A 25,811-nucleotide genomic window follows, 5' to 3' on the forward strand; every position below is an offset into this window, starting at 1 on the left:
CTAGCAGCATGGAAATTCTCAAGAAGCCACCATATTGTAAAACGCACCAGAAAAACTAAAACATAAATGCATGTAAACATACGTCTAGGTTTACCTGTCTACATCATCTGTAGGACTGTCTGACGCAAAAACATATATCTAAAACACACATACATCCCAATTCCACAAACGCTCGGTACATAAACAGACGGGTTTAAGAAGTGTGGTGTGTGGTGTGTAGTTGGTGTGTGTCCTCTCGGGCTTGAAAATTCCACCTCACCTATTAACCATTATCAGGCACCTATACTCATACAACTTTGCACAAATTCAAGGAGACCTAATGGGGAAGTCTTGGAGAAAATAGAAACTCAAAAAGGAGCTTGCCTCAGCTGTGTACTAGCCCTAACTCTATTTTCTCCTTTTTTAGGTCTCGCCTAGCGTTGCAGACCCTGTGCTACTCATTCGGCGAGATGTATTGTTAAGGAGGACTTTCAGAAGAGGGCTTTAAGCCCCGCCCACCATTTCCATTGGCTAGCGTCATTGTTTATGCTAAACAGTGGCCTGCCATTGGAAATTAGGGTTTTTGGTCCAAGCCCTTTCGCCTCAAAGCCGGACCGGGTCATCTGCTTTGCTGCTGTCGCAAAGCACTTTCTTATCTTTATGGGGCCATGGCCCCATAAAGACAAGAGATCCCCATGCTCCGGCTGCAGCGCATTCCTCTTTCACTTACGGGACTGAGCTTGTTTAAGGGTGTTAGTTTTGCCAACGGAAATACTGGCGCGTGACTGCTATGTTTAGCGGGGCTGTGCCTTTCACCCACACTGCGGTGTGACTATGAAGACACTGTTGGCTGCAGCAGGGTTTCTTGGTAGCACAGATTGATGGACCAGACATTAATGTTCCAATAACAGGCTTTGAATAATATCTGGGGAAAGTGTATTTTCGAGACTCCCTCCCAGAGCCAAGGGCAGCCATAATACACTCGCCCCAAATACTCTTGTTAAGATGCCTGAGTTAGTGCACGCGCGTCCTCTGTTTCCGCGTGCTAGACGCAGGTTGTGTGGGACTGGATCTGGATGGAAGACGAGTTTGAAATATGGTCCGCCAGTTGGCCGAGTATTTGTGTCTCGATCAGTGACAAATGGCAGAATTCTCTTCAGGAAAGGAATGTGTCCGAGACTCGCACCTGAAAGTTGGCTCCTGCCCGGGTCATCGCCTCTCTTTTGTGTCTTTCACAACCGCATGCGGCGCAAGACCCGCTCCAAGAAGTCCGGCAGTCTGTGTGTCGGCGCAGACCCCAATAGGAACTGAGATGCTGGATTCGGAGGTAGAGGCTGGTGCCGTCTTTTTTGATGTGGTAGTTTTACATATAGCGTTACTTTGGGACATAACCCCATAAACAAACAATTACTATGACCTCAATAACTGCGCCCCTCCATTAATCGTCCAACATTACTTCCTTCATTCCTTTAGCCCGCCCTATCCTTTCTGTCGTTCTTTTCTTCTTCCCTCCTTATTTATCCCTCACCCACATCATTGCTTCCGTTCCTACTTCCCCTTTACCCTCTTTAGTTCCTGACGCCTCTCCACCGACTTTCCTCCATTTTTCCTTGCTTTCTTCCTCTCCTGCATCTCTTCCACCCTCCCTCTGCCTCCATCCTGCGATACTCGCCACTCTTCCTTTCTTCCCCGCTCTCTTTAACAACCTTCCCATCTTCCTCCCACAATCCTACCCACACCGCCTTCATTACTTTCCTTAATGGCTCACTGTCATTCCACTTTCTCTTCCTCCTTGCATTGCTCTCTCCCTTCCTCCTCCAGCCAAGCCAACTTAATTTACACATAAAGCAGGTACATGATTCACAGCTGCGAAGCCCCCCAGCTCCTCCCGCAGAGTTTCGACACACAGCAGTAGCACCAGCTCAGAAAATGTGGAACTTAGCAACATTTTGTATGTGATGAAATGAGTCACTAATCTTTTGTTGGAAAACCGCTGTAGGCTTCTTCAAACATTGTAGTGTAACAACAGGTCGATGGGGTGCGAGTAGAGTGGGTGTTGCATGACACGGGCTCATTAGAATAGACATTGTGCTGAAGAGGACACCGTACTGATGTGTACCCGCTTACTTCATAGTCCGTTCTTCTCATGCAAAGAACGTGTGCTGGGACTCAAAGTTTTTGTTAGGAGCTACTTTCCAGCGCTGCTTCTGAATCCCAGTGCCGTTGAGTACAAAGGGTGCCTATGCCTGAATCCACCCCACGCCACTTCCTCCCATCGCCCTCCACTTCCTGCCTATATCTCTCACTCTTGCAGTTTTTTCTCATCCGTTTGCTCTCCTTGTCACTGTTTCCCTAGCTTTCTCTACCACTTTCTGGGTCCCTCTTTTACATTTCGATCTCTGATCCCCAAAAAGTAGTGCCGCCTCACACTACGTGCAAGCACAGGCACAAATTAAGTACTGCGCGGGCACATCCTTGGTGCGGGCAGTTCCTTCCCTAAAATCCGAGGGAGTGTGGGTGCTGCTTTCGCAGCCTTGTCCTTACCCAGAAAGAAGGGCCTTCAAGGACTTCAAAGCCGCAGCCCTGATTTTGGACACAGCAAAGCCAAAGAAAATGATGGACGGAGCGTTGACGATACAAGCACTCACCCTCAGTCAACTGATCTGGGTTTAACCCATCACCGTTCTTTAGCCCACTCTGCCACCTCAGTTCAGACATGGCCATATACAAATCAGTCTGACCCTGTGCCTCATGGGAACAGTCCAGCCCGAACTGCCAAGCCATGCCTTCCCTGGACCGGAAACAATCTACTGAGGACCAGTTTCTGGCATTTCAGCCTTCGTCAGCCCGGCTTGCTTGAATCCAGTGGCAAAGTGAGCAAGGGACTCACGTCTGAGCATACCCTGCCAACTTATGGCGAACAAAGAAAAAACAAAGGAAATGATAGACGGAGCGTTGACAATACAAGCACTCACCCCCAGGCAACTGATCTGGGTTTAATCCATCACCGTTATTTAGCCCACTCTGCCACCCCAGTTCAGACATGGACAAATGCAAATCAGTCTGACCCTGTGCCTCATGGGAACAGTCCAGCCCGAACTGCCAAGCCATGCCTTCCCTGGACCGGAAACAAGCTAACGAGGACCGGTTTCTGGCATTTCAGCCTTCTTCAGCCAGGCTTGCTTGAATCCAGTGGCAAAGTGAGCAAGGGACTCACGTCTGAGCATACCCTGCCAACTTATGGCGAACAAAGAAAAACCAAAGGAAATGATGGACGGAGCGTTGACAATACAAGCACTCACCCCTGTCAACTGATCTGGGTTTAATCCATCACCGTTCTTTAGCCCACTCTGCCACCCCAGTTCAGACATGGCCATATGCAAATCAGTCTGACCCTGTGCCTCATGGTAACAGTCCAGCCCGAACTGCCAAGCCATGCCTTCCCTGGACCGGAAACAAGCTACTGAGGACCGGTTTCTGGCATTTCAGCCTTCTTCAGCCCAGCTTGCTTGAATCCAGTGGCAAAGTGAGCAAGGGGCTCACGTCTGAGCATACCCTGCCAACTTATGGCGAACAAAGAAAAACCAAAGGAAATGATGGACGGAGCGTTGACAATAAAAGCACTCACCCCCAGTCAACTGATCTGGGTTTAATCCATCACTGTTCTTTAGCCCACTCTGCCACCCCAGTTCCGACATGGCCATATGCAAATCAGTCTGACCCTGTGCCTCATGGGAACAGTCCAGCCCGAACTGCCAAGCCATGCCTTCCCTGGACCGGAAACAAGCTACCGAGGACCGGTTTCTGGCATTTCAGCCTTCTTCAGCCCAGCCTGCTTGAATCCAGTGGCAAAGTGAGCAAGGGGCTCACGTCTGAGCATACCCTGCCAACTTATGGCGAACAAAGAAAAACCAAAGGAAATGATGGACGGAGCGTTGACAATACAAGCACTCACCCCCAGTCAACTGATCTGGGTTTAATCCATCACCGTTCTTTAGCCCACTCTGCCACCTCAGTTCAGACATGGCCGTATGCAAATCAGTCTGACCCTGTGCCTCATGGGAACAGTCCAGCCCGAACTGCCAAGCCATGTCTTCCCTGGACCGGAAACAAGCTACCGAGGACCGGTTTCTGGCATTTCAGCTTTCTTCAGCCCGGCTTGCTTGAATCCAGTGGCAAAGTGAGCAAGGGACTCACGTCTGAGCATACCCTGACAACTTATGGGGAACAAAGAAAAACCAAAGGAAATGATGGACGGAGCGTTGACAATACAAGCACTCACCCCCAGTCAACTGATCTGGGTTTAATCCATCACCGTTCTTTAGCACACTCTGCCACCCCAGTTCAGACATGGCCATATGCAAATCAGTCTGACCCTGTGCCTAATGGGAACAGTCCAGCCCGAACTGCCAAGCCATGTCTTCCCTGGACCGGAAACAAGCTACCGAGGACCGGTTTCTGGCATTTTAGCCTTCTTCAGCCCGGCTTGCTAGAATCCAGTGGCAAAGTGAGCAAGGGACTCACGTCTGAGCATACCCTGCCAACTTATGGCGAACAAAGAAAAACCAAAGGATATGATGGACGGAGCGTTGACAATACAAGCACTCACCCCCAGTCAACTGATCTGGGTTTAATCCATCACCGTTCTTTAGCCCACTCTGGACATCCCTGGCAGCAGAACACTGAGTCAGCAGACAAGTCCCGCCTCTATAATTCTCACCTTGTTTCCAGGCACTTTAATTAAAGGGGCCTCCACAACCTCCCCACCCGAGTTCTGTCTCGGCACACAATGGCCTCAGTGTCGTGTATCTCAGAGACACAAAGAGGAACTAAAAGATTAACTGCGCCGCCCTGCATAGCCCTGCGCTGCCAAGGCGATCGCCTTAGTGAGGAGCGGCCCTGGCACCAGCAGGGCCCTGGAAAGGACCCTTCACAGACAACCTTCCCGCTTTTGGTTTCCTATCTTTCATGCATTCAATTTAATTACATTAAACAGCAGTTGAATTAAAAAAACATCCTGTGCATTTGAGGGCCGCAGTCACTGGAGGAACGCCTGGCCCACCTTTCAACGCAACCCCGGCACAAGTTTTCACATTTGACAAATTATGCTTCATTTTTTTGTTATTATGCAACAATACTGTATCCTAGCGTCGAGATGGAATGAGTAACTGAAACATTTTGCGAATGTTCGACCTGACACCTCGTCACCCTGAGGTTAAGCAGTTCCATTGGTTGGCATTGGAATCTCAAGCTCGGAAGTTCTGTTGTGGAAGAGTCTAAGCTGCAGCCACGTCTCTTTAGGGTGCACGTCCTGTTGCAGGAGGGCATAGAAGGCTTCCTGAAAGTCACCAGCCTGCTCGACCCTCAGCGGTGGTTGATTGCTGGAACAAACACGTCTTGTGCACACTCCAGACTTTACAAGGCAGCCTCAGTAGAGAAAAATAGAAAGTGAATCTTCTCATGAATGCAACAATGGAAAAGACAACGTGATTGACATGGCCCAAGAGTATTGGTGAAATATCCAAGCATTCTCATTAAATTGCTATAGTAACTCAATAGTTCCAATGTAGTAGACTATGTAGTTTTAAAGATGTTAACATTTAAAGCAGGGTTTCGATGCTCGAAAATGTACTCTTTTACCATGTAGCATGTCAGCACTGAAAATTGCAAGATATTAAAGTAAATTATCAAACTTTTGAAACTGAACAAAACACAGGCAGTTCTGCGCTACTGTGAATTTACCAACGTAAATCCCCTGAAAGGAGCTTCGAGCGGACAATGCAGGCAGGGCCGAAAAAAACTTCTCCAGCAGGATTACAGGCCGGCCAGGTCAGGCTGTGCCAAGCGCTGGAGGAGAGGTGACCGGCAACCACTGGCCAGGGGCAGCCTTAAGCATGTGCAAGCTGTGCACCTGCACAGGGCCACCAAACGCTAGGGGCCACCACGCCAATATATATCCTTAATATAATAATTCTCTGAGGATAGATACATATTTGCGTGGCGGCCCCTGGCAGGGATTTGGCGGCCTCCGGCTCTGTTCCACTTCCAAACACCCTGACCCCCCCCCTCTTCATTGGCCTCCGCGCTCCGCCCCGCCCGGACCCCCTCTTCTTGGGCCCCCTACATACGCTCCCTGCCCAGGGCCGCCATGAGCATAGAGCCACCCCTGCACTGGCCTTCAACAAACCACCTCAATGAGGCACAGAAAAAACCAGAAAGACGATCGCAGCGCTACTACACATTTACAAACGCACACCACGGGATACGAAAGCACATCCAAGATCTCCAGAAGCATGTTTGCCGAGCTAGACGGGCCGGGATATTTGCAACATAAAGAACGAGGCAATTCATTCCTAAAATCCAATTTCAAGAGAAGCCAGGGCAGGCACACAGGCAGATTTCCAAGAGAGCTTCGGCTGGAATGAAAGCGGACTCTTAAGGACGCTGGGCCGGTGTTTTTTTTGTTTGGGAGCTTAAACTATATTTGAAAACTTTATGACAGTTGTGTAGTAAATGTCCTCTCCACTGTTCTTCTCTGGCTAGACTGTACTATGTTATCTATGACATCATAGAATGCCAGGGTGTTCCTCTAGCTCACTGTGCCTGTCTATTACTTACTGTGGCAGTTGGTCATCTGAGGCTGAGCTGCTAACAGCTGGCTCCTGGTGGGGTTTACCTTACATCTTAACCTGTCTATCTAACCTGGAAGGAACCTGCAATAAAGGATATTAACTTATCAAGTGGACTCTGCATCTTTCCTTTACTACAACTTGGCAACGATTCTTAAAAGGATGAACCTACGCGTGATCTAAGGTTAAAGACTACCTAAGGAACTTAACAAATTAAAGGAAGGAACTAAAGAATTCAAGATTTTCAAAGAGACTTCATTTTCACACTAAAGGTAACGCCCTGCTGACCCCACCAGTGTCCTGTTCCACCTGGACAGCCTGAACCCAGGGCGTGTGTTTCACCTTAATGTCTGCTGTTAATTTACGTGTGAGGTGTTCTTGTGCACCAATGAGTTTTAGGTACTGATTGCCTACTGGACGTGCTCATCTGTCTGTAGACAGCCTGCAAACTGGGTCTTGTGTGCTCTGTGAGACTTTACAACAGCCTCTGCCTGCTCTGCTTGCTTCTGCCCTGTGTTTTCATACGAGCGTTCACTCGAGAGACTTTTTGCCAGGTCTGGAGCTGTGGTGTGGTCCGACTGCTCATGAAACTAACCGGGCGTCCCCAGACTGTCTGCCACAAACCTCACGACTCCAACTCCAGACACTCTCCGAAGATAGCGCATGCAAGATACGGCTCTTTGCTGTTTAAATTGGGAAGTGCATGTCCAGATCAGCGCATTCAGGGACCAGCGCTGTTCTTGGCTGGCGCATTCAAGGGGGCGCTGCGCTATTTCCAGCTCGTTTACTCACCGTCCTGGATGCCGATGTCCGTTGGTCGACGGTTGGCCAGCAGAGATCTTCCCTTCTTCTCTCCTGCCGTCTGTCTGATGACGTCTATGGAATGTTTCGGGGAGTTGGTGAAGCGAAATTCTCCTCATGTTCTTCGCTCCTGTGACGCCTGTTACGCCTTTCTTTGGAGACACGCCCCTCACGCTTCTTACATCGCTACGACCGACGTGGCGGCCATTTTGTGTTTAGTTTGGTTGCCACGACAACAGCTTGCTCTGTGCGCTTGCTGGTTGCTGTTCGGCGTGTTCGTGGGCAGCTGTTCAGTTCTTCGTCGGAGTTCTCGTCTGCCAACCACGTTTCATGAGGTATTTGTCTGCAACGTTTCTTCATGCCTCAGCACACAGTCGACATTTGTGTCATTTTTGATCGAATTTGGGACGCTATGCGTGAACTGCCTTCACTATTGGGAAACCGGCGAGGCCCGTATCTTTCCTTCTTCGGTCTTCTCATCTTGTGGGAACATTCAGCGATGACCGGGCTCAGCTGTGTATGGATCCTGGGATAAGAGATCGCTCACCGGAGCTTATGTTATTTGTTCATTGTGTGTGTGGGCGGGGAGTTTCAATTCCGTTTTGTAAATGCTGTAGGTTTTTCTTTGGGGAAACATGTGGTGCTCTTATGGAAAGTGTCTTGTGTGCTTTGGGGGCTCATTTGACCTACAACTAGAGTTAAATGGACTGTCTCTAGGGTGTTTAGTACTTTAACTTGTACACTATTTTGAGGACATTATCTCATGTAGTTTGTTTCCTAGCGTTACATATTTAAACCCTTGGTGTACCCCTGTCTGGGGAGGTTGTGGGGCCAGTCAATGCCCAATTTTGTACCCTTTTTAGGCCATGTTGTAGTCTGTGGGTGGATGAGTGTTTGTGGGTTGTGGGTGGTTAATGCCCTATGTAGTGGTGTATGTAGTGGTGTATGCTCATCCGTATTGTCAGGGTTGGTATTCTGAGGTGTACCCTTTCTAGGGAAGGTGGCTTTTGTGTGGGTAGTCCATGCCCATGTAGTGGTGTATCCTCATCCATTTTGTCAGGGTTGGTATCCTGAAGTGTACTCTATCTACGGGAGGTGGTTTCTGTGTGGGTAGTCCATTCCCCATGTAGTTGGTGTTTGTGGGTAGTCCATACCCCATCGTTTGTCCCAGGGTTATTGTCTTTATCCTGCGGTGTACCCTTTTCTGGGGAAGTTGGTGTTTGTGGGTAGTCCATGCCCTGTAGTTTGTCCCAGGGTTTTTGTCTTTATCCTGTGGTGTACCCTTTTCAGGGGAAGTTGGGTGCTTGCAGGTAGTCCATGCCCCATGTCTTTTCCCAGGATTACTGTCCTGCGGTGTACCCTTTGAGGTTGTGTGTTTATGGGTAGTCCATGCCCATTTCCCAGGGTTATTTTGCTTACCTTGCGGTGTACCCGTTTCAGGGGAGGTTGTGCGTTTATGGGTAGTCAATGCCCATTTTTATTCTCAGGATTGCTGTCCTGCTGGTCTTTTCAGGGGAGGTTCAGTGTCTGTGGGCAGTCCATTCTCCATTTTATCTGCTGACCCCGTTTTTGGTGGAGATGGTTTGTGCACTATTTTCCTTTCGAAGTCTACCTTCTTGCAGCTACTGGCCAGGGCTTCTTTTTGGTAAGATTTTGAGCTGTGAATTTATCATACGTTTAGTGTCAGCACATCTTTATCAGGGGTAGTTTATTTATTTGTTTTTTTTTTGTTCCTAGGGTGTCTACTCTGTGGTGTACCCATGTGTGGGGAGGTTATGAGTGTCTGCAGCCAACTTAGCTATGGTCTTGTTTTTTTTTCGAAACCTTGCTGTTTCGTTAAGGGAGGGGGATGTGGCATATTATGTTGTTTTCTCTACTAATGATACCTCATGCTAACGTCATCTCATGTTGTACACTTTTACTTTTGGTTCTTCTTCTTTTGTGTACTTCCCTGCTGATTGTTGCATTTGAGGTATTGTTGCCGATCATTCCTTTATTCTGCTCTTACTCCATAAGGGAAGAGGATGTGTAGTAAATGTCCTCTCCACTGTTCTTCTCTGGCTAGACTGTACTATGTTATCTATGACATCATAGAATGCCAGGGTGTTCCTCTAGCTCACTGTGCCTGTCTATTACTTACTGTGGCAGTTGGTCATCTGAGGCTGAGCTGCTAACAGCTGGCTCCTGGTGGGGTTTACCTTACATCTTAACCTGTCTATCTAACCTGGAAGGAACCTGCAATAAAGGATCTTAACTTATCAAGTGGACTCTGCATCTTTCCTTTACTACAGAAACTTTATGACAGTGCAAAAAATCAACTTTATTTGCATTAGTTATGGTAGAATGGCAACGAATGCAATTATCAAAGCCAGATTCTCCAACCATAGATTGCCAATGTGATGAGACAAAAGAATAAACTCAAAAACAACTTAACAAACAAAATCAGGCAGCAAGAACAGCAGCTACTATAACAAACAAGCATTTGCAATGCAATAGGTCTCGCATTGACGCAAGTTTGAGCTATTGACATTGCAAATAACAATGACTTTTATTTTTGTTTTCTTTTTAAAAACATATATAAAAGGCATTGTTATTTACAATGACAATAGCTTAAACTCGCGTAACTGTGAGACCTATTGAATTGCAAATGCTTGTTTATAAATGGTTGCACAGAATTCTTGTCAAACTGCGAGAATGACTGCCCTACACCGGCAGCCACAAAGGTGCCTACATTGTTCTTTGCTGATGACACTCTGTTAATTTATAAAACACAAAAAAAACTCCAGATTCTGATTGATAAATTTGGCTTATTTTATACCACATCTGGGCTAGAGTTAAGTGCTCTAAAAACCAAATTCATGGTATTTAACCCTAACTGGTTGTTACGGTGCAGGATAACTCCGGGTGACAAAGTGCTCAAAAGAGTCAATGAATTGTATTATGTGGGCGTTAGGATGTCCGACTGATGCGTGGGGTGAGCAAGCTACAAAGAGCAAGCTGTTGCTAAAACACAGGGCTGCTGTCGTAGTTCAATTTACCAGGAGAGCTTCAACTTACCCAGACATAATGGGGCACTATGTGGAGCACCTTTGTGGGGTTACTGTGTAACCGGAGGCCTTACAATTGAAGTGAATAAATTGCTAAGATTTGCTAAGATCGCTGCTCAGACTGTCCCAGAGCACTCCACTTCTCCCCTTTGGGCTTAGATTACTGATCAAACGTAGGATCAATTCCATTGAATGCACCTTTCACTATGAAGAAAAGATTCCTGTGTTGCACACAAACAAAACTATTGAAGTCAGAAATACAGTGGAAGCTAACAAACTCTTTCTTAAACATAAAAATAAGACTACAATTTTCGAAGAATTTCTAGATCATCTGAGAACCCCCTCCCCCAATCTGCACGAAATTGCAGGTACAAATTAGACTGGGTACGCTGCCACTGCCTTGTTCATGGGTAGTTGGCCTGTGAAGTGGCGGCCCCTCGGTAATGGCCGACCAAACCACATATGGGCACTTAGGTTTCTCCAGCCTGGCTGCATTCAGCAGCAGGGCACAGATTCCTTGGTCTGTGCACGGACTGAGACGGGTGTCTTTTCAGCCCGCTCAGGCCAATCCCAGCGCTGCTCTGTAGCACAGGGATCTATCCCAGGGGCTGCTGTGAAGGAAGAGGCCAGCAGGAGCGAAGAGACGTGGGAGGCGGCGTCAGGTAAGTTTTCTAAATTATTATTAACCCGTCGTCGTGCCTTTCCCCCGCGCTCGCTCTCCCTATCCGCGCTCCCCCCACCAGTCCCATCTCCATTGGTTAATGGTAGCCGCCAATGGCCCTGTGTCTAACTCAGTGTCCAGCTTGTGTCCTGTAATACCAGATATGAAAAGGACGAGCATGTTCTGTTTTTCTGCCCAGCATAAAAGAAGACTAGCCTAAAATGGATTAAACCACTATGTTTAAATTTGGTAGTCGGACACTTTTTGGAAGCTCTTAGGATTTGAAATACAGATGCCAGGCCTATTGTTGTGCCTATTGCTGTGCATACAGTGTCTACATGTTTGGAAGCAACCTGGCACATGAGAATAAAACGTTTACATTCTGTGACTGATTTGCATGTTTTGCACTAACATTTGCACAAGTTCGCTCCTTGGTTAAACCACAACATTTTATCCGATTAGCTATATGGTCTAGTCACTTGGAGCTGTATATCAATTGTTTTTCTAATTTAATATCACTTGCTTTATTGTTCAAAATTCTTCTTTTAATGTGTAATTATGACTTTTTTTGTATGTATTGTTAAAAGATTTTTATGGATCCAAACAGACACTATATTGAAATTTAATTGAGTGTGTCATATGCAAAAACTGATCACTTCCGTGCATAATCAACTACACATGTCACACAAACACTGAATAAAGCAGAACTTCCCCAAACATGCAAATATAACATCCACGCCCAAGTGAGCATGATCGCAGACAACACAAACTTCCCTGCAAAATGGAAAGTAGCATCAATTTTACCTCTATTAAAAAGACGCATCTTAACTCATTAGTTGTGATCAATTATCGTCCCATCTCGCGTCTTCTTTTTCCATCAAAAAGTGTGGACGAACCTATCTAAAGGAGCCGACTCATTACCTGGAATCCAATAACCTACTGGACCACTCGCAATTTGGCTTTAATGATCAGCACTGCACCGAGTCGGCTTGGATCATTGCCTCTGAAGAACTGAGGGCAGCGTTAGATAATGGAAACCATGCAGCACTTATTTTACTTGATCTCTCCGCCCCTTTTGACACAGTCAATCACAAGGTTCTGATTGATCGTTTTGAATCCTTAGGTATAGGCAACACTGCCCTAGCTTTGTTGTCATCCTTTCTGTTAGAAAGAGTGCAATTTGTTTCCATGGATTGATTTGTCTCTAGCTCATTCTCTCTCCCTTGTGGGGTACTACAGGTTTCATCTTTGAGTCCTACTCTTTTTAACTTATAAGTCACCCCCTTAGCCACTTTGATAAAAACATTTGGTCTTTCAGTTGTCAGGTATGCTGACGACACCCAAATTGTTGCCTCGGTATCTGGAATTCAGCAGGAATCAGGTGCTGATTTTCTCAGCTGTATGCAACATATTAACAAATGGATGCAACATAATTGGCCAAAACTTAATTCCGTCAAAACAGAAGTGTTGTTGTTAGGCAACAATGTATCCTGATGGTCTCCAAATTGGTGGCCATATGACTTAGGAAACGTCCCTACGTCCCTACACGCGACAACCATTTGTCATTTGACAAACAGGTGAATGCAGTCACTCCTTCTGACTTTCTTACTTTAAAAATCCTGAGAAAGATCCTGCCTTTCAGTCCACTTGAGTTGAATAAACTAGTGGTTACCGCCCTCACTCTCGCTAAAATAGATTCTTGCAATGCCCTGTACATTAATCTCCTGAAACCCTTACAGATCCTGCAGAATTCTGCTGCTTGGCTGCTACTTGGATTACCTAAGTACCAGTTGGCTTCTAAGGTGTTGGTTCATCTTCATTGGCTACCAGTACACAAGAGTATTGACTTGAAGGCTTTGTGTATCACATTCAAAGCCTTGCATGATGAGGAGCCGGACAACTTATTCAATTGATATGTCCCCCCCCTCCCCAAGGCCACTGATTTCTTCATCAACCTTCAATCTTATTGTTCCTAAATTTAAACAAGTCTGCTCGGGTGGAAGAAGTTTTTATCAATGGAACCACCAAAAGTTGGAATGCTTTACCGCTCCAATTAAACATATGTTCCTCATTGTCTTCCTTTTTTAATTTATAGCTCCACGTTTTGGTCTGCTTTCCTCTTCTTTTATCTCTCAGTTATTGGACTAGTACCAAGACACCAACAGACAATCCAGTGCTTTATAAAACCTATTTTAATTTCATTCCATATGCACATACAAACATATCACTATAACACATAAGTGTAGCATTTCCTATACAAAGATGTATTCCCTAAACCTAACCCTTATTAGAACTTATCCCACATGCACACCCCCCCACTCCCTCCTCCACACATCCTGATTCCTTTTCTTTTGATTTTGTCGAAACTTAAAAACGTCTAAAAAGCATTTAACTGAAGCTATGGCCACAATCATGAAATTGTTAGATGCCTGGGGGCCTATAAATGTAAGAATATTGGGACAGAACCCTGATGAACACCTATGCGTTAATGTTGTCCCATAAGCAGGAGACCCACGGGAATGCGCATTTGTGTTGACATTGGCCATATGCCAGCAATCCATACACAATAAAAAGCGCTTCGAAGCTCTAGGAGGCAAGTACTGGCAGCAGGATGGACAATTTTTACAATTTATGAATACCTTAATTCAGTTGAAAATAGCACCATATGTTGTCTTTCGTGTTCGTCTAGCAAATCTAGAGCCACAGCTGGAAAGAAAATCAAAAAGACAGGTAAATAATGTCACATGTAAGCAAAATAAAACCTTGAGCAATCAGAATTTAATGGGGATTTCCAAACGAACTTACATTTTACATCGTCCAGCGTGACGTATTTATGGGACTTAGTTACTGATTTCCTTCCCTGGAGGAAAGCCAGATCGAAGGGTCTACTGTTAAGCAGATTTCTGAAGCGGGATGAGGTGGATCCGTGGGCAGCATTTATATACTGTACGCTTCCTGCTCTGTTGACGGAAATACAAGTAATATACAAATATGGGTTTCATCCAATATTACTAACCATCGCCCTGCTAAAATGCATTTCGAAAGCAATATGCCTCCATTTCACTTTTAGATAAAATGATAATATTTACATATTGCCATGGTGATGGACATAGCTCAAGTGTATCAATAATGGGTCCGAGTGTCAGTGGTGACTTTCATGCTCAACTGGCATAAATTGCAGAATAGGAGGGGCTTGCAACAATATTTTTTGGGTGGTAAGTCTTCTGTATCGTACCATTTTAACCAAATCTATCCTATTCACTGGTACAAAGCTAACCTCAGGGCACAAGTCGTAAAAAAAGAAGTGGGGGGGACGTTGTCACCGGAAGTGACGTCACGACAGGAAGTGACGTCACAAGAGGTGGTATTTTCGCTTTGCACTTTCAAAAACAAATGAGTCAATATGATGCACTATCTGAGTAGCACTATCCAAAGGTATCACGAGTGGACTGTGCAGGGGTATTAGACGTTTATGTGTACTGTTATCGGGTACAATCTTACAAGGCACCTCAATCTGAAAACTATGAAAAACAGTTCACAAGAAGACTCACATTTTAAAATCTCAATTATTGTAAGACGAAGTTCAATTAAAGGAAACGTAAGGAGGCAAGTACCTACCAGATACTGAGAATTCTGGTAGTCTGTCAAAATGTATCTCTAAATCTGAAACCAAGTTACATTTCTTTACACATCAATTCTGTAAAATATTACTCTGTACTTCTAGCCTGCCTTGGTTCTTGAAAAATTCTCAGTCATGCCTGCTCACGCCTCCCCCACCCGTTAGCTCCCTCGCGTGCTGAAACTAAGTTCCTGTATTTACTGCAAGACCATGTGTGTTTCTGATTCAGCCTGTCCACGGTTTTTGCTAATTGTATAGGTTCCGTTTCTTTTTCGGCTGCCTTTTCACTGAAGTAACACTTCTCAGCCGAAAAAAAACGTCTCAGCATCCGTTGAGTCTCCGAGGCAGCAGAAGGCCTGTGCGAGCATCGTGCTTGAGACACATGGCGTCCTTCCCCTCGTCCAGCTGTTTGCCAGGGGGGACGGCATCCACCTGGTAAAATAAGTGGGGAGACGCCGTCCACCCGCGTGGAACCCCGACTCGAGCCCTGGCTAACCCGAATTTACCATTTGCATCAGTACCATGCTAACCCAAATCTATCCTTTTATCAGTTCCATGCTAATCAAAATCTATCCTTTTAGAAGCTATCATGCTAAACCAAATCTATATCAGCACCATGCTAATCCATAACTATCCTCTAAGAAGATATAATGTTAACAAAAACCTATCCATGGTACCAGTACCATGCTAGCCCAAAGCTATCCTTGCTACCAGTACCATGCTAAATCAAATCTCTATCAGCACCATACTAATTCAAATCTATCCTTTAAGAAGATATAATGCTAACACAAACCTATCCTTCGTACCAATATCAGGCTAACCCAGATCTATCCTTTGCACCGGTACCACGCTAAACCAAATCTATCTTATTTTTAGAGGCAAACAAGTGAAAGAAGAGTGCAAGAAGAGGGAAAGTCATACAATTAGGAGATCAAAGTAAGACAAGCAAGTTGCAAAGGAAGGAAGAATAGATGAATGAGAATGAGAGCAAGGACATGATCTAGAAGAACAGGAGGTGCAAGTGAGAGGCAGAAGGAGGAGGTCTGGTAATAAAGTGGAACATGGTAGGGGCAGGAGTGAACGGTAGGAGAGAGGGAGGGAGAGGACAATTCAAATACATTCTGAAATGGTGCCCAGCAGACAAAATAAGGATTGAGATAAAGAGAGGGAGAGAATCAGAATGTGGTAGAAAAATATGGGGAACAGGAACGTGGGAGAGTGACATAGAGAGAAATAAGGAGAAAGAGAGACAAAAAGAAAAATAAAGAAAAATAAAGTGTGAAATGGGGGAGACTGTAACAAAGTGCTGTAGAGCGAAAAGATTTGTAACGATAAAGCATTATCAGGCACATGCATTAAAGCTTTTTGCAGTCGTAAACTGTGCGATTCGCAAAAATCGTCCGTTTGCGATCGCAAAATTAGCTTTTGCGATGCATCAAGGCCCTCGCAATCTGAGAATTCGCAATTATTTGCGAGTTCTAAAATTGCAATTGCATTTAAGGAATCGCATTTTGCGGTTCCTTAAATGCAATGCAAGAACCACTTTGAAGTAGTGATTTCGCTACTAGGGGTCGCAAATTCCCATGAAGTTGAACTAATAAATCCCCAGTGGGCGTTGCCGTTGCTGGTCCCATAAAAGTTTATCAAAATCCATTGTGGATTGTGTCCGCTAAAATTGCAAGGTGAGCTGCTTTAGATTGACACTCACTTTTGAGCGATTCTGTCCCGAAACTGGTGCCAGGCATTCCCGACTCCACGGGTCCGTGCACACACAGCGGTTCGTCCTCGCGGCTTGGGCTCAGCCGCAGAAAATTCAACCAACAAAGTTGCCCTATATGTTTTTATTAGGACTGCTAATACCAGAATGCCATCAGGCATACGCCTATTAGGGCGGGAGGTCTTGTCCAAAGAAGGGCGGGACTTTTCAAATAAAAGAAGGTGAATCAGTTGCTGTTGTTTGGTTTGTTGGAGGGCTCATGATTAAGGATGCAGAATCTGAAACGCGTAGAGCCAAGCTGATAATTTCTGGTTGGAAGCTGAAAAGCCGAGTGTGCTGCAGACCTCACGGCACGAGGTGTGGTTCTTGTGTGGCGTCCTCACATAGGGCAACTTTGTTGGTTGTGTATATATATATATATATATATATTACGCTCAAAACTCTTCTTAGTTTTCAAGAAAGAGGCAGTACTCGTAGACTGAAAGGTATCACGGTGATTTTAATCTCGGGAAACAAGAAAGCACAGGCGCGTTTCGGCGTAAGCCTTCGTCAGTGTGTCACTCGTGACATATAAACAGCAAGTTAAATAAAGTTGTTAACAAGTACTGACACTGACATAGGACTTCACCCCTTTGCACCACTGCGGGCGCCATATTAGAATGGTGTTCTATCCATTGCAAGGGTATAATTCATATTAAGTCCGTAAATTATAACGTTTCAATAAAGCCGTGGATCGGCTAGTGTCCAATGTACAAATAGTCAAAACATGATTAACAAACCAATACAGGCAAAAAGAAGAAGAATAACAAAGCAGTTCATCGCTATCCCAGGAGTCCCTGCATGACCACGAGTCATCGGTCAGCGCCCCCCTGCGTGCCCCGCCCCCACCGGCAAACAGCTAAAAGTGCAGCGGGAACCTGCCTACTTGTGACCCTTCTTCCCCGGAGTACCTGTGCAGACGTGGGATCCTGCTGGGACGCCTCTGACCTCCGTGGACTGCTCGCCGCTCCCGCTGCGCGGGAGCCGCTTCGCATGTGGGTGGACCCACCAACGCGAACCTAACTTTGCCTGGCTGCTGGCTGCCGAGGGAGACCGTCAACTGAGGAGGCTACAGGGGTAAGCGCAGCAGGGACTCGCTATCCTAGGAGTCCCTGCATGACCACGAGTCATCGGTCAGCGCCCCCCTGCGTGCCCCGCCCCCACCGCCACTCTACAAGATCAGAGGAGAGCCCGTCTTGCGGGACGCAAGCGGGACGCCGGGCGAAGCCCGGGCAAAGGGCGGGCCGTCTGTGGCCGTCCGGGGCCGGCAGAGGCTGGGCTGGGCCACCCCCTTTCCATCGAATCCTACGGCTCCAATCCCTCTGAGCCCAACTGTAGGTCTTGATCCCATTATGTCCACCAGATCTGGTAAAGCCCTGAGGGGCGGCGGAGCAAGCACTTTAGGGGCTTCCACGATGATTGGCACCATGGACAAATTTATCACTCGGGTGGCTAACGTCATTGAAAAGGAGATCGCAATGACGGAACGCCGCCTCTCACTTGACCTCCTTCCATCCAAGCGCTCATCCTTGGGTGCTGCGGCACACGCCTTGTCGCCGCCCACTTCCATTTCCCACTCACTTCCGCCTGGGCCCCCATCCGACGAGCAACACATTGTAGCGCTAGAGGCAGGATTAGATAGGATAGAAAGCCTCATATCACTCCCTTCCCCAAGCAGTCGCTGTACTGAGGCTATAGCTTCTGGACCATCCCACTGCTCAGCCAGCTCTCCCGATAACAGGTCTCATTCGGATCCTATTGTCCCCTCACCTGACCCACAACTATTTCCCCAGACTAGACCCTCACGGGCACATAGGAAAAGGAAAAGAGGGGTTAACATTCGGAGGGGAAATCACCCCATGCTCTACAAGCGCTCTAGGACACAGCTCCATAGGGGTACTACATACACAGACGCTGGAGAGCTGGAACTCCTCAGGATTTCTAGCTCCCCCCAGCACGCAGCTGAGTCCCGGATATCGTCCGCCCTGCCCCCAGCAACACCGGCCCTTCCAAAACAGGGTACCTCTCTCGAGTCTCTCGAGAAACTGGTAAGATCTCTGTTTAATCCACTACTCGACCAAGTTAAGAACCTGGGGGTCAGACTGGACAACTTTGAACAGGCCACTAGGGACAGCTTTTTCTCCCTGAAAACCCTGTTGAAAGTGCATCCTAAGCCTAGTGAGTTCAACCCAGATAGGAATGTTGCTAAAGAGGTCCCAGTAAGCCAAACAACCAGAGTTCAGTCGTCATTGCCGCCCGAAACACTGGCCACAGGGAAAGCTTCTACCCCAGCACCTCTAGCCAGTACGAAGCAGGTAAGGCCGAGTGATCCCACTCATGTCGTTCAGGTGCACGGCATTCCCCCCACAGCAGTGATGGCATTCGCGCCGAACCCTGCTCAAAAGATTTCCCAGAAGAAAGGGGCTGGTCCAAATGTGCACTCGGCTTCCGCTGCGCCTGTTAAAACCAATGGAGCAGCACCAATCTCTAGGGCTACCCATTCCACCTCTTTGCCTAAAAATTCCCCTTTGTCTAAAAATTCCTCCTTGCCAAAAAATCCCCCCCCAGTGGCCACCCAGCAGATTCCGCCACGCAAGTGCCCCCCGGTAAATCTCCCTCCCGAATGCCACCCGTATGTTGTTGTCCTCACCAAAGTCCCCCCCCTAAAAGAATCACAGCAGGAAACCCATCAGGCGCTAAAAAACAAAGTCATCCACTGGATGAAAACCAATAGACCACTTCCATTGGGTGTAGATGGCCTGATCCTTGGGGTGCGTAGGGTGGGTTGGATTGGGCATGGGAAGAAACCTTTCGAGGGAGATTGCGTAGTGGTCAACTTCCAAGATATAAGAGCCGCCCACTCAATATGTTCCCAAGGCCGAACGGCCGGCACGGGGGTCGATGCTGTCGACCTAACTTTTTTCTATCCAAGGCCGGTACTGACCACCCCGCTCTGCCTTGCCGGGCCCCCTCCTCTAAACACAGTCCATGGTCATCTTTCCCCGGGAATCTTCCCACAGCAGTTATACCCAGCTCCAGTTACGCAGAATTGGGGTCCCTGGGGTCGCTGACTCTGTGACGCTTCCGGGGAGGCCCTTGTGGTTTTGAGTTCCGCTGCCGAGCCTACCCCCTTATCTAAAATCCGTAGCCCCTCGATTACACCACAAAGCCAGGCCACTGCCGAGTTTGTCAGGGAGCAAGGGGAGACTAGGGCATCGCCTGACCCACTGGTTAGCCTCCCTGGTGTGGGTGTTGTGGACGCGCTGCCTCCTGTCGAGAATCGTAGCATTGCGGCTGTGACGGACCCCTCGTTTAGGGTTTTCAGCTGGAATGTGGCGGGCCTCGAGAGGAAGCTAGCGCTGCCGGACTGGAACAGGCTAGTGGAGCAACACTCCATATGCCTGTTCCAGGAAACCTGGAGCAGGGTGCCCCTGCACAAGGCAGGATATTCCACCCATTTTTTGCCAGCAGTCCATAGTGTAACTGGCAGGGGCCGCCCCTCGGGTGGCCTCTTAATTTGGGTGGCTTCAGAACTCAATTGTAGGGTGGTGGAGCGGGATACCAAATGCCCGGATCTCCTTAATATATTGCTGAAAAACCCCCAGGGCCGAGTTATCCTAAATATTTTTAACATTTACGCCCGAGGCACAAAGGGGGGTAGAGAATCCCCAGTAATATCTTGCTTAGAAGCCCAGCTTCGCTCGTCACCCCACAGGTTTTGCACCTTGGTGGCGGGCGATCTCAATTGTACATTCGAGCCCCTGGACCTCGAAATCCTAACCGACCAAGAGGAACACGACACTAGGTGGGGGATTTCGTCCCTTGAACTTAGTCCTATTAAAAAGTGGACGGAAGTGGCCCTCCAGATCAACTCAATTGCAATGGAGTTTGGTCTGAGGGCTGCCAATGGCAGGACTGGGTCCGACAAAGCAGGGGTCCATACCTACAACAGGCCAGGGCATACGTCACGAATTGATTACTTTCTCCTTAACGTACACCTGTGGAGTATGGTTGAGGACATGGTGATTATACCATCTGTTGAGAGTGACCACAACCTCCTCTCTCTCACCTTGTCTCACAGAGGGTTAACTAGCACTGCGACCAGAACTTCTCGTAACCCCGCCCCGGACCTGTCAGTAGTCTCCAACTGTGGACGGCGGCTAAGGTGGGCGAAGTTGGCACTTTCAGAGGAGAAAACTTCTGCCATTAGGCAGCTCCTTGCCTCAGCCCTAGTTAATCTCGACCCCCAAGAGGAAGGGTTGCTGGAGGTGGCCTCTAGGTTTTGCATCATAATCCAGGCTATCAGTGACCTCTTTGTAGTCCCAGCTAATACGAATAGAAGGAAACCAAGCTCACGAGCCAGACAGGGCTGGTACAATCAGAAGTGTAGGGAGGCGAAGTCACTTCTCATTGAAGCAGTCAAGTCTAAACTACCATCCAGGACTAGGGTGGCCAGGAGGCACTACGCACTCTGCCAAAAAAACGCCAAGATGGAGTGGGAGGATAACTTCTGGCAGGACCTCCTGGCTGCCAGTCGTGGGAAAGATGCCAAAGGTTTTTGGGACTTGGTGGGCAATAGGAACCGTCCCGACGACACTCTGAGGACCTGTACCATCAATGCCCAGACATGGTTCTCCCACTTCCAAAAACTCTATTCTGCTGCGGAAGGCCCACTAAACGATCCTTTCAACCTCCCGCCCTATACCCCAGCTCAAGACCTGGAATTTTTTTCTGTTTTGGAGGTCACAAAGCAGATTAAAACCTTGGTACCATTAAAAGCAGCTGGTCCAGATGGCCTACCAGGCGATATCCTCCGAGCATATCCGGAAGAATGGGGGGTACTAATCTCCGCACTCCTTAATGCAATCGCTGTGGGAGGCCCTGTGCCAGATTCCTGGAGAGGTGCTGAGGTAGTCCCCATCTACAAAAAGGGCAGCCGGGATCTACCTGGGAATTATAGGCCCATAAGCCTAATAGACTCGAGCCAGAAACTGGCGGGGAAAGCCATTTTGGGGAGGATCTCACAATGGGTGGATGAAAACCACATCCTGTCCGATATGCAAGCCGGGTTCCGTTCTGGCACCGGAACTATCGAACAGGTCTTTAGGCTCCTGCTATTGCACTGGAAGGTGGTGGAGCTAGGCAAAGGCAGCCTCTACTTGGCCTTTATTGACCTAAAGACTGCCTTTGACCTGGTTCCTAGGGAGGAACTTTGGAGGGTGCTATACGGTCTAGGGATGCCCCCGTATTTACTAAACCTCCTTATTAAACTGCATAATAACACCTATGCCCAGGTTAGATGGGGGTTGAACGGGGAAAAGACCGACAAGATCAGGGTCGAGAGGGGAGTAAGGCAGGGCTGTGTCCTGGCCCCCACCCTATTCTCCCTCTATATCAATGGGGTGGTAGACCATCTACTCGGCGAACCAGCAGACGCTCCCACTCTGGGAGGCGTAAAAATTCCAACTTTGCTGTTCGCCGACGACACCCTCCTCATCTCTAAAACCCCCCAAGGTCTCCAGACACTACTGAATCGCTTCCAGGACTTTTGTACCACCAGGGGACTTGTCATCAACGTGGAAAAAACCAAGTACCTAGTTATGCACCCACCCCGCAAACTTGGCCGCCCTCCCATTCTGAACTCCACACCCCTTGAAAGAGTGGCAGAATTCGACTACTTGGGAATTCGACTTAACGACGCGATGAGCTGGACTGCCCACATCAATAAAATGACAATGGCCCACAAAAGGGTGGGGGGGGCCCTCCTTAAGGAGTTTAACAACTCAACAAAACATTGAGTTACCCCTCTACTAGATATATATAAAGCACGTGCGGTCTCTGCGTCACTTTACGGAGCCGAACTGTGGGGCCTGGGCAAAGTGGATTTACTGAGCAAGGCTGAAAACAAATTCATCAAAGACCTCCTTGCCATCCCATCGAGTAGTCCGACTATCCCAGTGCTCATGGATGCTGGCTGTAAAGCAATAGGGGATCAGGCCCGTCTTCGACCCCTCCTGCTTTGGGCTCGCCTGTGGAGGGTACCAGAGCTAAAACCTTATGCTGATGGCCTAGCTGAGGTGATGCACTCCGACGGTTGGCATAGCATCAAATGGCTAAAGGACATTAAACATCTCTTAGGGGACCTAGGCCTGGACTCCTGCTGGCATAGCCACTCCGCTCCCCCGAAGGAGACCTTAAAAAAACTTTTTTGGGAGTGGGTTCGTGTGAAGCGCATCAGTAATCAGCAGCACTGCAAAACCACCGCAGCCTTTCTGCTGATAAAAGATGTCGTCGCCTACGAGCCGTACATGGACATAATAACAATCGCCATGGACAGGTCCTTGTACATCAAATTCCGGTTGGGAACCCTACCCTTGGCCGACCGATGCTCCAGGTGGACTAAATCCCAGTCCTCATCACGCTATTGTGCCCTCTGTCCGGATAAACCTGAGACGGTGCCACACTTTCTTTTCGAATGCCCGGACTATAGTCGACCCAGATCACGTTGGCTTGGACCTATCTGCAGAGAATTGGGTATCCGCCAGTACTCTGTTGCCCTTCGGATTCTTTTAACCAACACAGCCCCTCCTATTGTCTGTGCTATTGCCAAGTTTTTAAAATGGGCTTGGTTGATTAGACTTAGAAGACTGTCCATATCAATTTAATTCTCTTTTTAATTAATTTATGCTGATCAAATGTATTTTACTCTTTTATCCTATGTACAGTCACACTTTTTTCGACATGCTGTTTTTATCTTTTGTACCGCTTTTATGATATATGCATATCGAAATAAAGCAATCAACCAACCAAAAAAGATATGTCATGACATGTATCATAAATTTTCAAATTATAGAAAGTATCCACAATCTCAAGGGATGTCAGAATTCATCAAGCTTATCAGAAGATAGCATAATTTTTTTGGTCCATGATGAAGATAATTACTAAGCAAAATCACTTTCCCTTGATACCATATTCTATCTATATATACATATTTACATGGGGGGGGGGGTTGGGGGTGATGGGGAAAGTGGGGAAAAAGCGGTGAAGGGTAGGAAGGGCATGGGAAAAGGGAATCGGGGAGGATAGAAAAGGGGAAGGTGTTGTGTGTAAGGGAATGTCCTCAATTTGTCCCAACATCAGTGAAAAGAAATACAGTATTCATAAATGGCATTCGTACAGTTCATGATTCTTGAGAGACAGCATTAGAACAGATCACCCTGGGAGAGTCTATACTGGTTATGATTTCAGTTACCTAGATGGCATGACAATTCCTCTCCACTATTGAGTCCTCCCGGATATTTTGTGGAAAGGTCTACAATATACCTCGATTCCAATCTACGGAGTCTCCTTAGCCGGTCACCTCCTCTTGCATTGGGTGGGACAATGTCCAATCCAAAGAATCGGAGTTTGGTACGATCTTTACCATGTTCTTCGGCAAAATGCCGGGCAACCGGATATGCGATGTCTACTTTCTCGATTGCCCGGAGATGTTCCAAGATCCTCAGTTTGAGTTCCTTGATTGTGCTGCCAATGTAGCGTAAGCCACACGGGCAGACCAAGCAGTAAACTACAAACTGGGAACTGCATGTTATGAACTGCTTGATCGGCACTTGGTTACCAGTATCAGGTATACTGTACGATAGCACTCTTCTGCTACCAGTACAGGCCTTGCAGTGCCCGCAAGGAAAAAACCCCGATAGCTGTTTCAAGGTATTTGTTTTAGGAGTTGGTTTCTCCAGATGACTGGAGACCAGCATGTCACCTAATGATCTAGCTCTACTGAACGTAATTAAAGGATGAGACGGTAGGTCATCCTTAAGTACGATGTCAGTCTTCAGTATATGCCAGTTCTTGTTCAGCATGGTTCTTAGATCCTTAGCACCCGATGAATATGGGGTGATAAGTCTGAATTTCCCTTCATTTCTGTTGGCTTTTTTGTCTCTGCCCACTGTTAGATTGTCTGTAGCCAAGAGTGATGTCCTTTGTACCTTTCTAACCTTCTTAAGTGTATTTTTCAGTAGTGTATCACCATAACCCCTAATGGAAAATCTCGCTAGACATTCTGAGGCAGCCGCCTCGAAATCAGAGTCTTTGGAGCAGTTTCTCCGGAGTCTTAGTTATTCTCCGTAAGGAATGCTGTTTTTTAGCTGGGAAGGGTGACTGCTGCTGGCAAAGAGTGTCGAATTGCCAGCAGTTTCTTTTCTATACAGTGTCGTATGGAGACGGTTCCCCTCAACGTACACTCTCAGATCCAAGTATTCCGCTGTCACCGGACTAACGGAACCCGAGAAGTGCAGGTTGTGGTCATTGATGTTAAGAACTCTGATGAACTCCTCCGCTGTATTCATCCCTCCGTTCCAGACGATAAACAAATCGTCAATATAACGATACCAGCAGATCACATTCCCTGTGTCTGAGCCCACTGTACAGCTCCTGGCCACCCGCTCCTCCCACCAGCCAACGAACAAGTTCGCATAGCTGGGGGCGAAGCAGGTGCCCATTGCCGTCCCTGATGTTTGGATATATAGCTGATCCTCAAAGAGGAAAATATTGTGAGTCAGACAAAACTCTATGAACTCGATGATCATTTCATTATGTCTAGCGAATCTCATTTGGCATTGTTCCAAAGAATACTTGACGGCTTCTAGGCCTTGCCTATGATCTATACATGTGTATAGGCTGGTAATGTCTAAAACCATCAGCAGATATCCAGGGCTCCATGTTAACTCCTGGATTTTTGTCAGAAAGTCTTTGGTGTCCCTTATGTAAGATTTTAGCTTTACCACCAAAGGGAACAGAATGTTATCCACAAAACCTGACATGTTCTCTGTTAGACTGCCGATGGAAGAAATAATTGGGCGGCCAGGGGGATGTTCCATGTTCTTATGTAATTTGGGGAGGTGGTAGAAGGTGGGTGTCATGGGGGTATTGTTTCTTAAGAAGAGATGTTCATCTTTGCCAAGCATATTGAGGCTGTACCACTTTTGTATTAGTGTCTCGTACTGAGTGATACTAGTTTGCTATACTGCATTTGTACATTCCATATAGAAGTTCCTATCTGCAAGTTGTCTCAATGCTTCTTCTTTGTATTGATCTCTACTCATTAAGACCACATTTCTCCCCTTGTCAGAGGGCTTAATCACCAAGGATTTATCGTTGATCAGACCCCTCAGCGCTTGGCGCTGGCATTCAGTGATGTTCTTCGTTAAGGTACGATGTTCCGCTTTCCTGTACATTTGGAGATCATTCTTCATGGCCTCTGTGAATACATCCATGGCGTCCCATGACGATTGTGGCACAAAAGTTGAGACAGGTTTGA

General features: G+C 47.2%; 1 protein-coding gene across 1 annotated transcript in view; it reads right to left on the bottom strand.

Moving 5' to 3' along the window:
- The window catches only part of PPP1R36 (protein phosphatase 1 regulatory subunit 36), a 478,699-nt gene that overhangs the window by 225,830 nt on the left and 227,058 nt on the right, over window positions 1-25,811 (bottom strand). The window contains exons 4-5 of the mRNA XM_086936663.1: window positions 13,923-14,077; window positions 13,757-13,823 (exon numbers count right to left, since the gene is read on the bottom strand). Of these exons, the coding sequence (XP_086792789.1) occupies window positions 13,757-13,823; window positions 13,923-14,077 (222 nt within the window). The remainder of the gene's footprint in view (window positions 1-13,756; window positions 13,824-13,922; window positions 14,078-25,811) is intronic.

The sequence above is a fragment of the Lissotriton vulgaris genome, chromosome 9, assembly GCF_964263255.1.
Source record: "Lissotriton vulgaris chromosome 9, aLisVul1.2, whole genome shotgun sequence".
Lineage (NCBI taxonomy): Eukaryota > Metazoa > Chordata > Amphibia > Caudata > Salamandridae > Lissotriton > Lissotriton vulgaris.